Source organism: Lithobates pipiens, unplaced genomic scaffold (genome assembly GCF_037356315.1).
Source record: "Lithobates pipiens isolate NorthernLeopardFrog02 unplaced genomic scaffold, aLitPip1_a1.2 Scaffold_18, whole genome shotgun sequence".
Taxonomy (NCBI): Eukaryota; Metazoa; Chordata; class Amphibia; order Anura; family Ranidae; genus Lithobates; species Lithobates pipiens.
In genome coordinates, this window is record NW_027507758.1 from 200,526,734 (window position 1) to 200,549,126 (window position 22,393).

The following is a 22,393-nucleotide window of genomic DNA, read 5'->3' on the forward strand; positions in this document are numbered from 1 at the left end:
TAAGTTAGTCAACCTTGCATCCAGGACAGGGGACCCACTCGCATACGGAACAGATGCATTGGCGACCCCGTGGAATCAGTTTTTACTGATCTATGCACTTTTCCCTGATTCAGTTGCTACCTCAAGTTTTTTGCTGGATCAAGCTGGAAAGAAAATCGGTAATACTGGTAGCACCAGCATGGCCCTGAAGGTCATGATACGCAGAGATCGTAAGGATGGCAGTGGAGAGTCCAGGGCTCTTCCCACTAAGGCCAGACCTGCTGTCTCAGGGGCTGATATTCCATCCTACTTTACGAACGCTAAACTTAACGGCTTGGCTATTGAGACCCACATTCTGAATAAACGTGGGCTTTCCAGGTCAGTTATCTCTACTTTGATTAATGCTAGGAAGCCAGCTTCTAGAGCTATATATTATAGCCTGGAAAGCTTATGTTTCCTGGTGTGAGTCCAAGGGTTGGTACCCTCGGAGATATATCATAGGCAGAACTCTTACCTTTCTACAATTAAGCGTAGAGATGAAGTTGGCCCTGAGTACTATTAAGGGCCAAGTCTCAGCCTTATCAATTTATTATTTCAAAGACTGCTTGCTATGCATTCTTCAGTCCAGGGTTTCATGCAAGCAGTGCTGCGGATTAATCCAACGGTTAAATCACTCTTAAGCCCTTGGGACTTAAATTTAGTTTTGTCAGTGTTACAAAAACAGCCATTCGAACCGTTGCAGCATGTTCCCTTAATCCTTCTGACTAGAAAGCTGATATTTTCGTTTGCTATATCCTCAGCAAGGAGGATTTCAGGATTTGCTTATCTTTCTTGTAAGGAGTCATATTTGATTATTCATGAGGACAGAGTGGTGTTACGCCCTCGTCCAGGTTTTTTGCCAAAAGTGGTTTCAGGCTTTCATCTGAATGAAGATATTGTCCTGCCAGGGTTCTTTCCCAAGACCTTGTTCCAGGGAAGAAAGGTCACTACATTTGTCTTGATGTAGTGAGAGCAGGGAAAATGTATTTAAGAAAACTGCTCCGATTCGTAAGACTGATGTCTTATTTCTTCTGCCAGAGAGTCCTAAGAAGGGACAGGCAGCATCAAAATCCACTGTCGCTAAGCGCATTTGCCAAGTTATAATTCAAACTTATGATTTAAAGGGAAAGATTCCCCCTTTTCAAGTTAAGGCGCACTCTACTAGAGCGGTTGGTGCTTCTTGGGCAGTGCATCACCAGGCCTCCAGGTCTCAAATCTGCAAGGCCGCGACTTGGCCTTCAGTACATACATTTGCAAAATGTCATCAAGTGCATGTAAGATGGAATGAGGATATCGCCTTCGGGCGCGGTGTGCTGCAGGCAGCAGTATAAGGTCTGGAGGTTACCCTATGGGTTGTGTCTCCCTCCCCTCAAGTAGCATTGCTATGGGACATCCCACCAAGTAATTACTTGAGACTCTGTGTCCTATGATGTACGATAAAGAAAATAGGATTTATAAAACGGCTTACCTGTAAAAATCCTTTTCTTGAAGTACATCATAGGACACAGAGCTCCCGCCCCTCTGTTTTATGGGGTAAGAGTATATTACTTATATTGCTTGGCTACAAAAACAGTGCTCCTGGAAGGAGGAGGGGTTATATAGGGGAGTCAACTTCCTGTATTGGTTATACCAGTGTCAACACCTGAAGGTAGGCCTATAACCCACCAAGTAATTACTTGAGACTCTGTGTCCTATGATGTACTCCAAGAAAAGGATTTTTACAGGTAAGCTGTTTTAAAAATCTATTATACAGAAACACTGGGTGTATTAAATTCTTCTCCCCATATCCCTGGATCTGAGTGGATAGTTAGCCCAATAGGTTCTCCTTTTTTTCTTACGTCATTGTCTCTCAGTGGGAGCAAGAGCAAATCAAGAGGGGGAGTACCATAGTGTAGTCATTTTAAAATTTGGGATGGCAAAGGCGCTTCATATTGATGTAGGCAAACGAGCTCACTGCTCGTAGGAGATAAATGTTGTTTGCATTTGTTTATGTGAGTACCCTGTATAACATTTTAATAAATATGCTGTTTGCTTAAAATTACTACGCTATGTTAAACCCCTCCCCCCCCTTTTGATTTGCTCTTGCTCCCACTGAGAGACAAAGAAAAGCAAAAAATATAAAGAGATAATAGTTATTGGGATAACTATCCACTCAGATCCAGGGATATGAGGAGAAGCTAATACACCCAGTGTTTCTGTATATGCGGTTACCTCACGGTTTCCGCACGGTAAGGGGCTATTACTTAGTGTGTGTTTGCACAAAGCAGAGAAACACCTGGATGTTTGCACTTTTTGGAACTGTTGCACATTTTAATATTTGCACAGTGAAGCACCCGCACTTTGTAATATTTGCACCGTATGCATGGCTGAATACTTGTACCTACTAGTATAATACTACAATAATATAATATAGTATAATACTAGTATAGCAATATATTCAATGTATGAATATGCCGATTCATACATTGAGGACTCTGAATAAATAGACTAATTTATCTGTAATCACTCAATTTTGTTTATATAGTGATCGATTTTCATGGATCTAATCTATTATTTATTGTGTGATATAAATTTACATATTTTTAAAAAAAATTTGCATTGCTTTGCACAGGCTAGTTTCACAGAACACATACGTTTTGTGTTTTTTCTTGCATGGTATCATTATCTGTACACCTCCTTGGTGTACTGTATATATAATATTGATTATAATTTTTTTTGTCATAGTGACATTATTCACTTTGCAATTTATTGCGGCTTCTGCACTGATTGTGTATACACCATTGTTTATATTTGCATTGCTTGCACGGATACTATTTTTCACTTCTGCACTTTTTGATACGATCTGATGTTACATTACACCTTAATTGAAAAGTATTTCTTGCCCTTCTTTTGCACAGTATTTTACTATGAGTTTCTGTTGCACTATAATTTTATGCCTTTTTTTTGGGGGGAGGAGCAGGTACCCTGTTTTTACAGGCACTCAGCTCCCACTGGCTCTGCGGCCCCGGAAGGAAGATCCTCTCCCTCCTCCCTCTCTACAATCTTTTGGGACATGTCAGAGGTTCCAGAAGATTTCCCAGCCATTCGCAGCGCGGCTCGTGCATGCACAGTGCGAGCCTGGCTGTGAACTACAGCCGGGCGCCCACAGTTAGAGCCCGTTCGCACAGGGGCAACTCGGGATCCGATTTCAGGTCGCCCCTAGTCGCCTCAAGTCACGCTACATGTAAAAAGCAATGTAAGTGAATGAGAGCCGTCTTAATGCACATTACTGAAGTCGCTCCAACTTCAGAAAAGGTTCCTGTACTACTTCTATCCGACTTCTGGGCGACTGGTACCCATTGATTTCAATGGAAGTCGCCTCCAAGTCGGATCTCCATCTATATTGAGGCGAAAGTGTTGCCTCTCAAAAACTGGCATGGGTTCACCCCCCTCGGGAGCATACCAGGCCCTTAGGTCTGGTATGGGTTTTAAGGGGAACCCCCCACGCTGAAAAAACGGCATGGGGGTCCCCCAAAGTCCATACCAGACCCTTATCCGAGCATGCAGCCTGGCCGGTCAGGAAGGGGGTGGGAATGAGCGAGTGCCCCCTCCCAGACAGTACCAGGCCGCGTGCCCTCAACATGGGGTGTTTGGTGCTTTGGGGAAGGGGGCGCCCTCCGGCACCCCCCCCACACCCCAAAGCACCTTGTCCCCATGTTGATGAGGACAAAGGCCTCTTCCCGACAACGCTGGTCATTGGTTTCGGGGTCTGCGGGTGGGGGCTTATCGGAATCCGTGAGCCCCCTTTAAGAAGGGGGCCCCATATCCCAGCCCCCCCACCTTATGTACCCCTAACCATTCACCTGGGGAAAAAGCGTCAATAAAAAACACAACACTAGTTTTAAAAGTAATTTATTAATCAGCTCCGGGGGTCTTCTTCCGACATCGGGGGGTCTTCTTCCGACTTCTCTGCTCTGTTCGGCCTCTTCTCCTAGTGTCCGGCCTCTTCTCCCGCTCTCCGGCGTCTTCTCCCGGGCTCCTCCGCTGTCTTCTTGGAGCTCTTTTACTAGTGGAGGAGCCCGGTCTCCTCTGTCCTTCTTCCCTCTTCTCTCTTCTTTCTTCTTCCGATGTTGACACGGCGCTGTCTTCCGCTGTACTGGTTTGTGCGACGTGCGCGGCGACTTATATAGGTATAGGGGGTGTGGTCAACGGGTTATGTCACACGGTGACCCCGCCCCTTTATGACGTCACAGTCGCAGCATGCCCCGGGACTTGAATTCCCCCCCCCCCCTTTCCCAAAGCACCAACCCCCCATGTTGAGGGCACGCGGCCTAGTATGGTCCAGGGGGGGCGCTCGCTCGTCCCCACCCCCTTCCTGACTGGCCAGGCTGCATGCTCGGATAAGGGTCTGGTATGGACTTTGGGGGGACCCCCACGCCGTTTTTTTTCTGCGTAGGGGGGTTTCCCTTAAAATCCATACCAGAACTAAGGGCCTGGTATGCTCCCGGAGGGGGAACCCATGCCGTTTTTTTTTTTTTATTACTTGCCGTGGAGTTCCCCCTTGAGAGCTCATTATTCTCTGATTGGCCACGGCCAAAGTCGCCTGGCCTGGGGCGACTTAAAGTTGTGTTGTAAGTCTCCCCAAGTCGTGTCCAAGTTGCATTCTATGCAAGATAAAAAGCCTTCTGTGTGCAGCAGCTGCCCCAGCACCCCCTATTACTTACCTGATGTCCCTCTCTGTCCAGTGATGTCCATGAATGTCTCAGCCAACCTGATTGTCTGAGGCACAGCAGCAGCGCCATTGTCTCCCGCTGCTGTCTATCAGTCAGCTGGCCCATCAGGGGAGAGGGGGAGCCTGACCAGGTCAGGGCTTTGTGTCTGAATGGACACACAACTGTGACTCAGCTTGGGTGCCCCCATAGTAAGCTGCACTGAACAGGAGGGAGGGGCCAGGAGCAGTTTAGAGGCACTACTGCAACAGAGCAGGCAAGTATAACATGCTTGTTATTTTTATAGGAAAAAAATACACTTTAATCCCATTTGAGGTCAATCCTCAAAAGGTGGGTGAACAAAAAACCCACAAATTCTGACAAACTCCAAGCATTGATTATGCAGGAATGGCTGCCATTAGTAAGGATGTGGCCCAGAAGTTCATTGACAGCATGCCAAGGTGAATTGTAGCACTCTTGAAAAAGAATGGTCAACACTGCAAATATTGACTCTCTCTGCATAAACTTGTAATGGTCAATAAAAGGCTTTGACACTTATAAAATGCTTGTTATTATACTTTAGTATACCATAGTAAAATCTGAAAAAAAGATCTAAAAACACTGAAGCAGCAGACTTTATAAAAATGAATATTTGTATCATTCTCAATTTTTGGCCATGCCTATATTATCTTGCATCTGAAAATCAAGCAATAAACCTAGTTTGAGAAGCATATAACGTGTGGCTGGATTACAGTTTATCACAAAAAGGAAGCTTTTTGTAATATGTATGTATGTATGTATGTATGTATATATATAATATATACATATACTGTATAATTGTATATTTTTTCTTCTATTATAACAGGTAATAATTGAAGTGACCGAAATGCTTCACAATGCCAGTCTACTTATTGATGACATTGAAGACAATTCCAAACTTCGCAGAGGTTTTCCTGTAGCCCATAGCATTTATGGGGTTCCATCTGTTATAAATTCTGCAAATTATGTCTATTTTTTAGGATTGGAGAAAGTTTTAACTCTTAATCATCCAGATGCTGTCAATGTTTTCACCCAGCAGTTGCTTGAACTGCACCGTGGACAAGGATTAGACATACACTGGAGAGATACTTATACTTGTCCTACTGAAACTGAATATAAGAGTATGGTTTTGCAGAAAACTGGAGGTTTGTTTGGACTAGCTGTAGGCCTAATGCAGCTGTTTTCATCTTCTAAAAAAGATCTGAAACCTCTGCTAAACACTCTTGGACTTTTCTTTCAAATCAGAGATGATTATGCCAATTTAAATTCTAAAGAGTATAGTGAGAACAAAAGCTTCTGTGAAGACTTGACAGAGGGAAAGTTTTCATTTCCTACAATACATGCAATTTGGTCAAGGCCTGAAAGTACTCAGGTACAAAATATTCTGCGGCAGAGGACAGAGAACGTAGACATCAAGAAATACTGTGTGCATTATCTAGACAAAGTAGGCTCCTTTGAATACACAAGACAAACTTTAAGAGAGTTGGAAAAGGAGGCATGTGGACAAATTGAATTACTAGGAGGAAATCCTGAGTTGGTTTCAATAATTGAACAGCTGAGCCAAACGTACAAAAACCCTTAACCTTACCAATTGCTGAGTGTAACAAAAGTGTAACTTATTACAAAGATTTGTTTATTGTTAAAATATTAAATCCAACAACAAATGTGAATGATTTTTCTTTTTTTCTATATTTTTCTATACTCTGTGCACTTTATTCTTCTTTTATACACAAGTGTATTACAACAGCCCTATAATGTAAAATCAGTCAAAACAAAAGCAGTCCTGTAAACTCATTAAAGTGGTTGTAAACCCCATTCATGAAATCTGACCTGGGCACATCTATCTGTAGTGTACTTATCGCTCTCCAAAGCTCTAAGTCCCATGTCTTTCTGCTGCTCCATTCTTCTGTGATAACTTCTGACAGGTTCTCTGACACAGAAGATAAAAGCAGCTGGAAATTTGTGTCGGGAAGGGTGCTTAGAGATAAATAAGCAGAGAGCTTGTATATTCAGAGTACAGCTATGCTTGTTTCTTCGTTTCTCTGCCTATGTGGAGGGGGGGTGCCTTTCCTCCAGACAGCTGTCACACAGTGAATGCCTAGACTCCACACCCACTGCTGAAACTGGAAGAAAGATTTCTAACACAATGTGCACTTTCTAAAGAGTATAGAAAGCCAAAGACCGCAGATATACGTGTAAAACTTATGTAGAGAGATTTGTTTAATCTCTGTGTGTATCTAAGGCAATTCACTTCAACATTTCATATAAAATACTAGCACAACATTTTTTCCCCTTCCTCAACTGATATGCCAGAGATCTAATAACCTTTCCTTATTGGAATAGTTGTACAGTGATTTTTCCAGTATCATATTTTAGAAGGTGAGCATTTTCTTAGCCATTTTTGGTAGAGAAGGGAAAGTTTGGAACCTATGTGACAATTTTTTTAATTGCTATTTGAACAGGAAGTTAGTGGAATCTATGTGGACAGTTAACTAATTGCGGACCACCCGCCATCATTGTACGCCGGCTGTTTGAAGTGGAATACGTTGTTATGGCAGCAGATATCTGCCATAACCCCAGTATCCTCTTCAAGGGTGGATGGTCCTCTTTCAAATAAAAGTGGTCTCTGTGGCGGATTCGCCACAACATCACTTTTATCAAGGAGAGTCCTCCTGCCGCAATACTGTGGTCCTCTCCACCACTTACTGGAACCAGTTCGGGTCGGACCTTTTGTCATGTTCAAGAGTTCTAGCACAAACCGAACCGGGGGTGTTCTGCCCAACTCTGAGGAGCAGCAGGCATTCATTAGTAGCACTGTAAATCCTGGGGCAGTGGCGAGTACAAGCATTGCAGCACTCCTCGATATTAGGCCTGGTAGGTAAGTACTGGTAGCGCAGTGTCTTGTCCACAACAAGAAGGTTGGGCCCATACTAGCCTCCCAGGCATACTTTTATATCCCACGTGGCTGTCCGCTTATTCGGAAGAACTTGCAGTACCCCCTTTTACAGCTCACCCAGGCCCTCAGAAATGGAAAATGTTACCCCAGTTGATTTTTTTTTTTTTTACATTTTTTCTGATTTGTTAAATTTCATTGTGGCGCATTGTAATCTTTATGCCTACCAATATATTGACAACACTCCTGATTGGTCTTATGCCTACCCATTTGTGTGGAAACCTGTCACCGTGGAGGAATTTCATGTTTTTTTGCACTTACATTGAACATGGGATTGGCATAAAAAATATAAACTTTTTTTAATTAAGTACATGCCTACTGGTCTACCCAACCCATACATCACATGCCAGTCTATTCTTCTAGTGCACCTGGAACATGCTACGAGATAATGAGGTTTTTACACTTCAACAATAATACCCAGTGCACTCCTTGTAATCATGCTGATTACAATAAACTATTCAAAATTCAGCCACTAATCAAATTTTTTTGCAGTAAGTTGAAGGAAATGTTAACTCCTAACACACATTTGTGTAGACATATCTCACGTTCACTTCACGGGCTTGGCATTAACCACTTCAGCCCCGGACCATCTTGCTGGCCAAAGACCAGACCACTTTTTGCGATTCGGCACTGCGTCGCTTTAACTGAAAATTGCGTGGTCATGCAACGTGGCTCCCAAACAAAATTTACGTCCTTTTTTTTCCCCACAAATAGAGCTTTCTTTTGGTGGTACTTGATCACCCCTGTGTTTTTAATTTTTTACGCTATAAACAAAAATTTTGAAAAAAACACATTATTTTTTACTTTTTGTTATAATATCCCCCAAAAATATATAAAAAAAACATTTTTTTCCCTCAGTTTAGGCCGACACGTATACTTCTACATATTTTTGGTAAAAAAAAAATCACAATAAGCGATTATTGATTGGTTTGCGCAAAAGTTATAGCGTTTACAAAATAGGGGATAGTTTTATGGCATTTTTCTTAATTTTTTTTACTAGTAATGGCAGCGATCAGCGATTTTTATTGTAACTGCGACATTATGGCGGACACATCGGACATTTTGACAAATTTTTGGGACCATTGTCCTTTATACAGCAATCACTGCTATACAAATGCAGTGATTCCTGTGTAAATGACACTGGCAGTTAAGGGGTTAACCAGTGGGTGGCAGTGTAGGGGTTAAGTGTTCCTAGGGGTGTATTACTAACTGTTGGGGGCTGGGCTTTTTTAGTGAACACTGATCTCTGCTCCAATCACATGGAGCAGAGATCAGCGTCACTAGTTGTTAGGCAGAATGGGGAGATGCTGTTTACAACGGCATCTCTCCGTTCAGCTGCCCCATGAGACGATCGCGGGTATACCCGCGGCGATCGAGTCCACGGGACCCGCGACCGGACTCACGGGGGTCCCGACCAGCACGCGAGCGCGCCACCGGCAGCACAGCAAATTTAAAGGACCGTACAGGTACGCCCATTTGCCTGCCTGTGCCATTCTGCCGACGTACATCGGCATGCACTGGTCGGGAACCGGTTAACCTTTTCAATACTGGGCACTTCCCCCCTGCCTTCCCACCTGATGGGCACTGATAGTTGACACTGACAGGCATTACTGATTGGCATTTGAAGGGCACTGAAAAGCATTACTGATGGGGCACAGACTGGCAGCTGATGGGCCCCTCTCATGGGGGCTGCCCTGATAATTAATGTGCCGATTATCTCTTATCTCTGGGTTTTGTTATATCTAGGATTAGGGTCTGCTGGCCCGTAGGAGTTTGGGTGGGAAGAAGCCTCTATTCCTGTCCAGGTCTTAGCTGACTGAGCCCCTAAGCCTGCTGCCATCTGACCCTAGCCAACCTGCCACCTGATCTGATCACCCTGCTGCCTGAACCCTGCACTGTTTATGGACCATATGTCTGCCTGCTTTCTGCATGTCAGCCTGCTGCCTGTACTGTATGGACCATGTTCTTGTTTACTTCCTTGATGAGTCCTTTGTACTGCAAGGCACCAGTCCCAGCAGTGATCGATAGACCTGGAGACGCTGGGGACTGACCAGGTGGAGGTGAGAGCAAGCCCTGTGTGGTCTCCCTGGTGGCCTGGAGGATTGTCCGGACCCGGGGCTTGAGTTTCCCCCCCCCCCCCTTCTCCTCTCCTCCACTGGAGTAACCAGTCCCTGCATGCCTTCTACAGGATCAAGTCTCTTACAGTGAAATAAAGTGCTTGGAGGAAGCAAAAAAGAACTGGCAGCCTAGAACCTCGATAAGTGGGATTTTCAGTATGGGATTGACTAAAGATTATGTCGATAGTTAACTGTTTGACTTATAATGTTAGAGGCTTAAACATATCAACAAAACGGTTTAAAGTCCTGAAAGGGGTTGAACAGTACGATGCAGGGGTTGTGTTCTTATCCAATGAAAGCAAAGCTAGAATATATTCCTCAAGGTACCTGGTGTGGTTTTATGGCGATTCAATGTCAAGTAAATCAAAGGGGGTGGCTATTGGTATAGGACGGGAAGTACGCTTTACCTTGGAAGATAGGTCAGGGTATTTGGAGGGAGGATTTCTCTTTTTATAGGGGAAATTATGGGGAGTAAAATATACTTATTTATATACTGTCCCAATAGAGGCCCAACGATTTTTCTGAAAGAAACACTAGAAAAACTATGAGCGTTTAAGAGTGGGATGGTGCTTATAGCTGGAGATTTAAATTTCTGCATGAACCCGGAACTAGATAGTATGTCCTGTGCACAGGGGATAGGGAACGCACAGTTGAGAGTAATAAAGCACCGGCTTTACCAGTTACAGCTGATTGATGGGTGGAGAGAACAGCACCCGAGGATACGGGACTTTTAATTCTATTCCCCTGTGCATGGGACATACACTAGGATTGATTATTGGTTAGTGGAACATCGGGTACTAGATGATGTGATATCTACAAATATAGAAATTAGGACTCTCTCAGATCATGCTCCAATGAGTATGAAAATTAAAATCCCTGGGTTGCAAAAACCTCCATTCTCTTGGAAACTCAACAAGGAATTATTAGATGAAGGAGAGGAAATAATACGAAAGGAGTTGGAGTTCCTCTTTGCCTCTAATTAAACTGGCGAGAATGCGGAGAATACCATATGGGAGGGCCACAAGGCCTATATAAGAGGGATATATATCTCCTTAGGGGCAAAGAGAAAGCGAGAAAGTAATAACGAGTAGAGGGTTAAGGGAGGAAATCTATAGATTAGAACAAACCCATAAAAAAAGAGAAGGAACGAGGACAGGACCGGGATCTACAGCGTAATTTAGTTGTCAAAAGAGAGGAGCTAACGGAATTAATGGAACAAGAAATGAGGAAGACATATAATAGGATCGCAAAAGAGATATCAATGGGGGAATAAAAATATCTTAGCTAGGATATTGAGGAAAAAATGATCTATAAACTATATTGAGAAAATATTAAATAAGAACAGAGAGCCGTTATATAATACTAAGGATATAGCGGAAGTTTTTAGGGAGCACTATGAGCAACTATATTCGGTAAAGAGGAGAGAGATGGGACAAGAAGAGACTATCAGAAGGGAAAAAATCAAAGAATATGTACTCCAAGCAAATGTCCCTAGATCAGGGGTGTCCAAACTTTTTTCAAAGAGGGCCAGATTTGATGAAGTGAACATGCTCGAGGGCCGACCATTTTGTCTGACATTCTTTAAACCATTAAAATTCGGTCTAAGTGTGTTCATCCGAGCACTAATACACGGCCCAACAAGAATTATCTTGCCTTTGTGCTGTGTGTGGTGAACAGATGAGCTTGGGTGTGTTATTTGGATATACTGTATTTAATCGGCTTATACCACGCACCTTAACTTTAAAAAGGAAGTCTCAGGAAAAAAATAAAAATAAAAAAAATCTTACATTTTAAATAAAGACATGTGAAGCAAAATAAGGGTCAGTGCCCATCTGCAGCCCCCAGCGTATTGCCATGAATGCAGCCCCCAGAGTATTGCCATGAATGCAGCCCCCAGCGTATTGCCATGAATGCAGCCCCCAGCGTATTGCCATGAATGCAGCCCCCAGCGTATTGCCATGAATGCATCCCCCAGCGTATTGCCATGAATGCAGCCCCCAGCGTATTGCCATGAATGCAGCCCCCAATGAATGCAGCCCCCAATGAATGCAGCCCCCACATTGCCAGGAATGCAGCCCCCACATTGCCAGGAATGCAGCCCCCACATTGCCAGGAATGCAGCCCCCACATTGCCATGAATGCAGCCCCCATATTGCCATGAATGCAGCCCCCATATTTCCATGAATGCAGCCCCCATATTGCCACACATTGCCATGAATGCAGCCCCCATATTGCCATGAATGCAGCCCACACATTTTCATGAATGCAGACTCACCATTACCATCAGTGCAGCCTGATTCATGTCCTCTGCAGCCTTGGAGGAGACCGGGAGGGGGGCGGGATGAGCGCCGACAGACATACAGGAGAAACTCCTGTTTCTATCGACGGCCTCTTTAATTGAAAGTCCCGCCTCCTGTGATGGACAAAACGGTTGTCCAATGGCAGCGCAGGACGGGACTTCCTTTTACACAGGACGCTGTCCTGTATCCAAGGCACTCGTCCCGCCCCCTCCATGGCAGCCAGCACATCTATCTTTTGTGGCCCCCGGCGATCGGGGATTCGTTGGGGGCCACAAAAGATATATATGGGAACATGACCAGACGGGCCGTCCGAAACCGGAATGCGGGCCGCGATTGGCCCGCGGGCCGGACTTTGGACATGCCTGCCCTAGATCATCAGAGGAACTAGCGCAGGAACTTGAGAACCCACTATCTGTACAAGAAATAAACCAGGTAAAAAGAGACCATGGGAGGCAAAAGCCCTGGTCCCGATGGCTTTATAATAGAATATCTAAAGAAATTTGGGCAAATACTAGCGCCAAAACTATGCGCATATAACGGATTAGGTATTAAATATGGACTGAGTAAAGAAGCCTCTACAGCCATAATCACCACTGTATTGAAAGAGGGGAAAGAGAATGCAATATGTTCAAACTATAGACCGATCTCATTACTGAACACAGACATAAAATTGTTTGTGTACGTTTTAGCCTCCAGGTTAAAAAAGTTGATGCCAAGTTTAGTCCATCCAGATCAGGTGGGTTTTGTGGTGGGGCGGGAAGGAAAAGATGATGGTCTGAGGACACTACTGCTGCTCCAGAAAATGCGGGAGAGCAGAATCCCCAGTCTACTCTTATCGATTGATGCTGAAAAGGCTTTCGATCGAGTAGACTGGGGATTCATGATGGGTACCCTGGAGGGAATGGGGTTTGGCCCTAGAATTCTGAGTTGGATAGAAGTACTCAATAATAGCCCAATGGCAGCTGTAAGAGTTAATGGAATATTATCCGCCCCTTTTAGGATGTATAACGGGACTAGACAGGGGTGCCCGTTGTCACCCTTATTTGTGTTTGCATTGGAACCATTCCTGGAGACAGTGAGGGGAAACCCCGATATAGGAGGGGTAGAGATCGGGTAAGAGGTGCATAAGGTAGCCGTGTTTGCGGACGATGTTCTGTTTTATGTGTCGAATCCCCGAATTTCCATGCCAAACCTGGTAAAGGTTATTAAGGAGTACGGGGAGCTGTCCAATTTTAAAATCAATTCAAGGAAATCAGAAGTGTTAAATGTAAACGTTAACCATAGAGAAGAGCAGAGTATCCAGAAGGAATTTACCTTTCGATGGAAGAAGAAAATTAAATATTTAGGGATAAAACTGACAGCATCGATGGAGAAAATTCACCAAGCCAATTATATCCCCCTTCTGGATGAATTAAGAGAAGAAACAAGGAGAATAGCAATAAAACCCCTGTCCTGGATGGGAAGGTTAAATGCCCTAAAAATGATTATACAGCCCAAAATATTGTACAAATTCCAGATGCTCCTGATTTATATCCCTCCGGTGTACTTTAGAATCAAGTACTTAACCACCAAGCTCATTTGGCAAAATAAGAAACCCAGAATATCATTAAAGACCTTGCAATTGGAAAAAGATCAGGGAGGATTAAACGTACCGGATTTAAAAAAATACTATGAAGCAGTAGTATTAACATGGGCAGCAGAATAGACAAAATTAGATGGTAAAAAAAGATGGGTAGCGATAGAGCACAGTTTAGCAGGAACCCATTTAGGGAAGGAAATTTGGACACCACCAAAATACAGATCACTTGAGGGAACAACACTTACAAAAAATGTGTTTAGAGTTTGGGAGGGAGTACACAAACACAACAAATGAAAATATAACTCCCCACTAATGTATTTAAAAGATAATGATTTTTTTCCACCAGGTAAAAGCACTCTGGGAGTGAAGTGGATAAAAAAAGAAAATATTCAATTGAGACACATAAGAGGGGAAAATAAATACATTAGAAAAACTACAGAAAGACAAAGATTGGATAGATTGAAATAGAGGGCGGTACCTCCAGCTCAGACATTTCGTCTCAGCGTTGCCACAACCGCTGAGAGATGGAGAAAAACGAACAGCCTTCGAATGGATGTGTGTAGATGAAATATATAAAATGGAAGGACTTGAAGTAGATGAGGCGAGTGGAAACAGTGTCTCAGAAGAAATGGGAGTGATGGAAACTATTCAAGTTAACGAAGAAATATAGCGAGGTAATTGGGCTGTAGGAGGGCGGGGGGGGGCTCCCTGCCCTCCCACCCACAAAATAGAGAGTGTGGATGGGAGGTCCGGGAGGGGTATGGGCTGAGTGGGGGAGAAGGGGGGAAAAGGGATAATTGCGAAAGGTATGAAAATATTAGGAGGGGGCTTTCCGTCTTTGTAATTTGATAGAAGAACAGTAGGAAATGGAAAGAAGGCTTCTAAAATATTGGTTGTTTTTTTTTATATTTAATATTTTTGGAATTGTTCCCCATTTCTTGTTTGTATTAAAAATTCTTGGAAAATGAAATAATATATAAAAAAATATATCTTTTAAATTTACAACTTTTTTTTTTTTTTAATACGTTTTCATTTTCTTTCCACGTTTTCCAAAATCGTGTGGGAAAAAAATGTGCATGTTGAAGACTCATAATGCCATATAGAATATACATTGAGGTGTTAGCTTTCCAAAATTGTGTCATTTTGTGAGTAATTCCATTGTCCTGATGCTCCACTGCCTTCAAAAATGTGATAGGTAGTCAGAAAATCTGATTTATAATGTATGACCCTAGAACGCCTGAAGGTGCTATTTGGATGTTGGGCCCGGCTGTGGAATAGCCTAACAAATGTGGTTTCCCCATACTCAAGAGGAGTAGCAGAATGTATTTTGGGGTATAATTGCAAGTATGCCTATGCCATCTGTGAAAAATCATTTTTATAAAAAATAAAAAGCCCAGCGGTGATTAAATAACACCAAAAGAAAGCTGTGTGGAAAAAAATGTATACAAATTTTTATTTTGGTACATTGTAGCATGACTGAGTAATTGTCATTCAAAGTGCTAAAAGCTGAAAATTAGTCTGGGCAGGAAGGGGATAAAAGTTCCTAGTATTGAGATAAGGAATGCTCTTGCCCACTTTCAGTGCACACTGGTCTTAAGCTTTTCCTGTGTTCTGAGTGTATCCTCTATCTGACTTTCATTGATTACCCGACTTGCTACTGACCTGATCCTGGATGCAGTTTTTACCTCTGCCCACCTGTTCCTGACTTTGGCTTTGTTCTTGAGTTGGCTTCCATCTACGTTTCTATACCTTGTTGTCTGCCTGCTACTGACCTTGGCTACCTCTGTGACCTCGCTTCTGCTTCCAACTTGGCTTGATACTACTTCTGAGTGTCTTTTTCGGTTGTCCTTCTGTCAGAAACAATGGATCTGACCGAGACAGAAGTGCAGTTAAAATCACGCTTCTTTAATAATAGTAAAAGGTAAACGGAGCAACATAGTCAAATTATATCCAGAGTTCGGTAACCAGAAGGGATAATCAGACAAGCCAGGACGTCAGGGAGCCAGAGATCAGCGTACTTCAGGACAGGCCAGGAAATCAGAAAACCAAAGAATCAGCATAGTGGAACAGCAAGCAGAATCAGGAACCAGAACGGACGTTAGCCAAGCAAGAGAATCTCTGGATGTGTTGACCAAGGCGAAGGCAGAGATGAACTGAACAGCTTAACCCGCAGGACTGACAAACAGGATATAATCATCAGGTGAGTCACTGTGAAAAAGATTGGAGCAGGCAATTAACCGACAGCTGAGCGTTCATAACTTTTCCAGTCATTGCAGTGCGTTCCTGCCTAAAGCCTGCGAGGTTCGACAGGCCATGCTTCCAGAACCGGCAGTGCATATGGAGTGCACCTTTAGCCTCGGCTGCTCCAGCATGCATACGCCTCATGGTTATCAACCTAAGCCAGATGAGGCCGTGGTACCGAGGTGGTATATTGGTTGCACACCAAAGGTTTTAATAAGGAAATGTAAAATAAATTGGAAATGTGCATGTTGGTAGGAAGATCTAATCGTAAGCCGAACCAAGTGGCCTACGCGAGTATGCGGAAAGGCTCAATATACAGAGGTACCAGGTTTAGTGAGGGAAAACTGAGTCAGAGGTTACGGGAAGACAGCCAGACCCTCTCCACAATTTGGTATAAGGGTGCATGTAGGCAAGGGATGTCAGCATGGAGTCTCTGCCTATTACTCGAGCGTTGCATGGATTCTTGAACCTGCCCCTAAATAGAACAGCGTTCCCATAAATGGAAAAAAATTGTGAGGAGGCTGTCGTGTACCTGGTCAGTGAGCTCAACGTCTAAAGGAAGGACTTTCATGCAGCTGCGGCTCGGGGCCACTGGCAGTTAGACAGCGGCTACAGGAGCACGGCAAGGTATGAGTGACTGTAATCAGTCCAGTGGCCAGTAGGCTGGTAGTAGATAAGCTGGCACAGAGCTTGGCTGGTGACACTGTGGTACGCAGTTGGAAGTAGGGACCAGATGAGAGCTTGCTGGACTGGGAGCTGTAGCAGACTGGATTAGCAAGATGCAGGGTCATACAAGCCAGGTAAGTAATCGTCTGGAAGATCAGGCATAGACACCAGACAGCAGGAAGGTCAGGTAACAAGCCAAGTCGTCAATGGGAGACCAATCAAGTGAGAACAGCAGAGTCCAAAGACAAGCTGAGGTCGGGGTAGGTAGCAGACAAATGCAGGTCAGACGTAAGCTGGATCAGAGGTCACACGGAATCAGAAACTATACACAGAAGCTGCAGACCAAACGGCAACAAGCAAATACAGAAGCGTGTTTAAATAGCCTGCCTGGCACCAGCTTTAGTGACTGCACACATTGATCCACGAGTGCGCATGCGCCTATGCACATCTGCCTGGCTTTGGACATAGACAACGTTTTTAGTGGATTGTGATATTTTCAAAAACTGGTCAACCACCATAAGAATAAGTGTGTTTCCCTGACAGTTGGGTAAATCCACAATAAAATCAATAGACCAGTGGGCCCAAGGCCTCTCCCCACTGGGTATGGGTTGTAGGAGGCCCACTTGAAGGTTTTCTGGCATTTTGTTCAGAGGACACACAGGGCAAGCGACTAAGAAGACTGTTACTTCAGTGCAGAGACTAGGCCACCAGAATTGTTGAGACATGAACCATGAGTTGATTTTTCCCTGGGTGCCGAGCTGCTTTAGGAGAATGGTGGTAGGTCTGGAGCAAAGCAGTGCGGAGATTCTCTAGGCCAAAGCGGCAGTCTTGAGGTTTTTCAGGAGCAGAATGCACCTACTTCAGTGGAGTAGACTATGCGAGGTGTTGAAATCCCATGGAGGGATCAACTTAACAATAGGCCAAATAGTTATCCAGGAAATGGTACGTGTTCCAATATAGCCAGTGTGTGTTTATTTTCCTGTCTTATCCCTAAGGGCATCTGTCAGGGCTTCCATGTGTTGAATGTCATTCACCCTGGCAAACTATTGTAGCACCCCAGGTGGAGATTGCTGTTTTTACATGCTGGGGATGCATGCCCTAGCTGCATTCAGTACAGTGCCTTGCAAAAGTATTCGGCCCCCTTGAACTTTTTAACCTTTTGCCACATTTCAGGCTTCAAGCATAAAGATATAACATTTTTATTTTTTGTGAAGAATCACCAACAAGTGGGACACAATTGTGAAGTGGAACGAAATCTATTGGATTTTTTAAACTTTAACTAATAAAAAAATGAAAAGTGGGGCGTGCAAAATTATTCGGCCCCCTTGCGTTAATACTTTGTAGAGCCACCTTTTCCTGCGATTACAGCTGCAAGTCGCTTGGGGTATGTCTCTATCAGTTTTGCACATCGAGAGACTGAAATTCTTGCCCATTCTTCCTTGCAAAACAGAAAAAAAAAGGGGGGAAAAAACTGCGCTAAGGTAAAACGTACAGTCCAAACGAATAAAAATAAATTAAAAGTCTCTATGTGAGGAGTTGATCCAGTCCAAACGTGAAATACAGGTCACCATCCACCTTCTTAAATGAGACTAGCATGCAGGCACCCTGTGATGTTCCCGTCACCTTTAGAATTAAAGGCTTACCGGATAGTATGGATCCAAACGAATCTATATTCGAAGGATCATACAAGCTTATGACTTAGAAGCCAAAATTTGCAGGTGTAGATTTTCAAGGAAGTATCAACTCAGACTCCTCATAAAGTTGTCCCAACTAGTTGTTAAATCCACATCAGTATACTCCAGCTCAAAATGTTGAACTCATACAAAGGAAAAATAAGGAGCCACAATAGTGTAAATCCGTTTAAGAGAAAAAAAATTTAATAAAAAAGTAATGAACTCACATGTAACCAAAGAAATCAAGCGCTTAATCCATAAAAACAGTGCTACAGCAGTAGTCCCGACGCGTTTCGTCCTCTACAGACGTCATCTGGGGTAGCACTACACTGTAGCATCATCACTTATATAGCAAACAGTCAATTTGGGCGAGAATTCCATCTGCCTGTGTCACCGCGTGTCATTTCCGGTTTAAGATGGCGCCCGGCGTGCGTTCCACGCCTCATTACAATGTTACAGCATGTATCAGCCGACAGACCACGCCCAAACATGTGTAAAATAAACCAATAAATGAAAACTAGGTTGGCCCAAACATTAGAAACATACCCAACGTAAAAATTAGCCAGACGTTGTGATTTATTCCACTCTGTAATACCGTTAGTAGTGTTTCCGGGTCATGATTAAACGCATAAGGGGCATGGGTACGGATCCAATCATTATCATACCCAGCCACCTATGCCGACAAAGCCACACCCACCACAGGGAGGCACCAACACAGTGGGCGTGTCGTACATAGAGAGCACTGATGCCTCCGTCAAGCGGCGATGGAACGCACCGCGTACCGGAAGCACCAGCACCACACGCACGTCCGATGCAAGGGGCGGCGTAAGAGGAAATACGTCACAACCCATCGGAGAGCGTCGAACATCGGAAGTGACGTGAACGGAAGGTACATCACATCCAGCCAGGATGTATCCGACAACAGGAAGTGATGTAATGAAAATACATCATCTCCGGTGTCAGGTGGGACATATGTAAACATACGCCGGACCATACATCCTAGAGGGGATGTACATTTAAGTACACCCATACTAATAAGTATGGGATGGGAACGATTATGTATATGTAATGAAAAGATGTTTTTAAAACAATCTTTATACAAAATATATATCAGCACCGACACAACACATGTCCGGACATGCACTGTGACAAGTACTGATAGCACCTAAGGCAGATAGAATTCTGTCCCAAGACCAATATTATTAGTATAACATAAACAGCAATAATAGAAAGGCTGCCACTTACATAAAAATCAAAAAATCAAAAAATGTTAAAACAGATAAACAAATTAAAATAAAGCACTAAAATAAAATATTATCAATGTGCATATTAACCATTATTAATGAAGGCATTAATATCCCATTCTATGTTCAAACCAAATGGCGAGTAAGAACGAATCAAATATATCCAGTAGGTTTCTAATCTGGAAACACCCCGAGTCATAGCACCCCCCCTCCACGGAGGTGTATATTTGTCAATAGCTAAAAATTGGGTACCTGTTGGGTCACTGTTATGATGTTCCCTATAGTGTCTCGGGACAGTGTGTTTAGAGACCTTACTCTTTATTAAGGCTATGTGTTCCCCCACTCTAATCGCAAACGTCCTTGTCGTCCTCCCCACATATTGTTTACCACACGGGCAAGTGATCAGATATACTACATACCGGGTACTACAGGTACAAAATGATTTTATAGTATGTGTTCTATTAGTTGTTGTTGATACAAACTCAGTTGTTTTATGTCTCCCAGCTATATTAAACTGACATACCACACATTTTTTGCAAGGATAAAAACCTGTTAGATTGTGAAAAAATGATGGGCGACAGGGAGGGTTAATGACATTGGGAGCAATGAAGTTCCGTAGAGAGGGTGCTCCCCTAAAAAGTACTTTCGCCCGTTCAGGTAACTTTAAATTGAGGACTGGATCACTTCTTAATACGTCCCAATGTTTATTAATGATGGTCTTGATTTGTTTATGCTGTACCGAAAAGGATGTAAGCATAGACCACCTATAAGTGTCCACAGGATCGTGACGGGCTTTCTCAATCACTAGGCTCTCCCTGTTAGTGTTAATAACCTTCTGTATCTCTACATCAAGAACCATAGCATCATATCCCTTGTCTTCAAATTTTTGTTTTAGGATTCCTGCCTGTGTCCTAAACGTATCAAGGTCCGTGCAATTCCTACGCAATCGTAGAAACTGACTGCGTGGTATCGAACTCAACCATGATCTATGGTGGCAGCTGTCAAGGGGAATAAAACTATTCCTATCAGTCGGTTTGAAATGCGTTTTGAACACAAATTTATTGTCTACTAATTCGATCTCTAAATCAAGAAAATTTATCCTAGAAAGGCTCATTTCAAATGACAGAGAAATCCCCCTATCGTTATTGTTCAAATTCTTAAAGAATTCAGTCCCTTGTCTTCAAATTTTTGTTTTAGGATTCCTGCCTGTGTCCTAAACGTATCAAGGTCCGTGCAATTCCTACGCAATCGTAGAAACTGACTGCGTGGTATCGAACTCAACCATGATCTATGGTGGCAGCTGTCAAGGGGAATAAAACTATTCCTATCAGTCGGTTTGAAATGCGTTTTGAACACAAATTTATTGTCTACTAATTCGATCTCTAAATCAAGAAAATTTATCCTAGAAAGGCTCATTTCAAATGACAGAGAAATCCCCCTATCGTTATTGTTCAAATTCTTAAAGAATTCAGTCAATGAATCAAATGAGCCATTCCATAGGAGGAGGATGTCGTCTATATACCTGGCCCACAGGACCAAAGAGGGGTTCCCCTGGGCATAGACGACATCCTCCTCCCACTTAGCCATGAATAAATTAGCAAGACTGGGGGCAAATTTGTTTCTTGCTAATTTATTCATGGCTAAGTGGGAGGAGGATGTCGTCTATGCCCAGGGGAACCCCTCTTTGGTCCTGTGGGCCAGGTATATAGACGACATCCTCCTCCTATGGAATGGCTCATTTGATTCATTGACTGAATTCTTTAAGAATTTGAACAATAACGATAGGGGGATTTCTCTGTCATTTGAAATGAGCCTTTCTAGGATAAATTTTCTTGATTTAGAGATCGAATTAGTAGACAATAAATTTGTGTTCAAAACGCATTTCAAACCGACTGATAGGAATAGTTTTATTCCCCTTGACAGCTGCCACCATAGATCATGGTTGAGTTCGATACCACGCAGTCAGTTTCTACGATTGCGTAGGAATTGCACGGACCTTGATACGTTTAGGACACAGGCAGGAATCCTAAAACAAAAATTTGAAGACAAGGGATATGATGCTATGGTTCTTGATGTAGAGATACAGAAGGTTATTAACACTAACAGGGAGAGCCTAGTGATTGAGAAAGCCCGTCACGATCCTGTGGACACTTATAGGTGGTCTATGCTTACATCCTTTTCGGTACAGCATAAACAAATCAAGACCATCATTAATAAACATTGGGACGTATTAAGAAGTGATCCAGTCCTCAATTTAAAGTTACCTGAACGGGCGAAAGTACTTTTTAGGGGAGCACCCTCTCTACGGAACTTCATTGCTCCCAATGTCATTAACCCTCCCTGTCGCCCATCATTTTTTCACAATCTAACAGGTTTTTATCCTTGCAAAAAATGTGTGGTATGTCAGTTTAATATAGCTGGGAGACATAAAACAACTGAGTTTGTATCAACAACAACTAATAGAACACATACTATAAAATCATTTTGTACCTGTAGTACCCGGTATGTAGTATATCTGATCACTTGCCCGTGTGGTAAACAATATGTGGGGAGGACGACAAGGACGTTTGCGATTAGAGTGGGGGAACACATAGCCTTAATAAAGAGTAAGGTCTCTAAACACACTGTCCCGAGACACTATAGGGAACATCATAACAGTGACCCAACAGGTACCCAATTTTTAGCTATTGACAAATATACACCTCCGTGGAGGGGGGGTGCTATGACTCGGGGTGTTTCCAGATTAGAAACCTACTGGATATATTTGATTCGTTCTTACTCGCCATTTGGTTTGAACATAGAATGGGATATTAATGCCTTCATTAATAATGGTTAATATGCACATTGATAATATTTTATTTTAGTGCTTTATTTT

General features: G+C 43.2%; 1 protein-coding gene across 2 annotated transcripts in view; it reads left to right on the forward strand.

Moving 5' to 3' along the window:
- Positions 1–6,415, forward strand: part of GGPS1 (geranylgeranyl diphosphate synthase 1) — a 194,752-nt gene extending 188,337 nt beyond the window's left edge. For both annotated transcript variants that reach the window (XM_077486528.1, XM_077486529.1), the window contains one exon: positions 5,572–6,415. In XM_077486528.1, coding sequence (XP_077342654.1) covers positions 5,572–6,327 — 756 coding nt within the window. In that variant the 3' untranslated portion in view covers positions 6,328–6,415. The remainder of the gene's footprint in view (positions 1–5,571) is intronic.
- Positions 6,416–22,393: the final 15,978 nt, after the last annotated feature.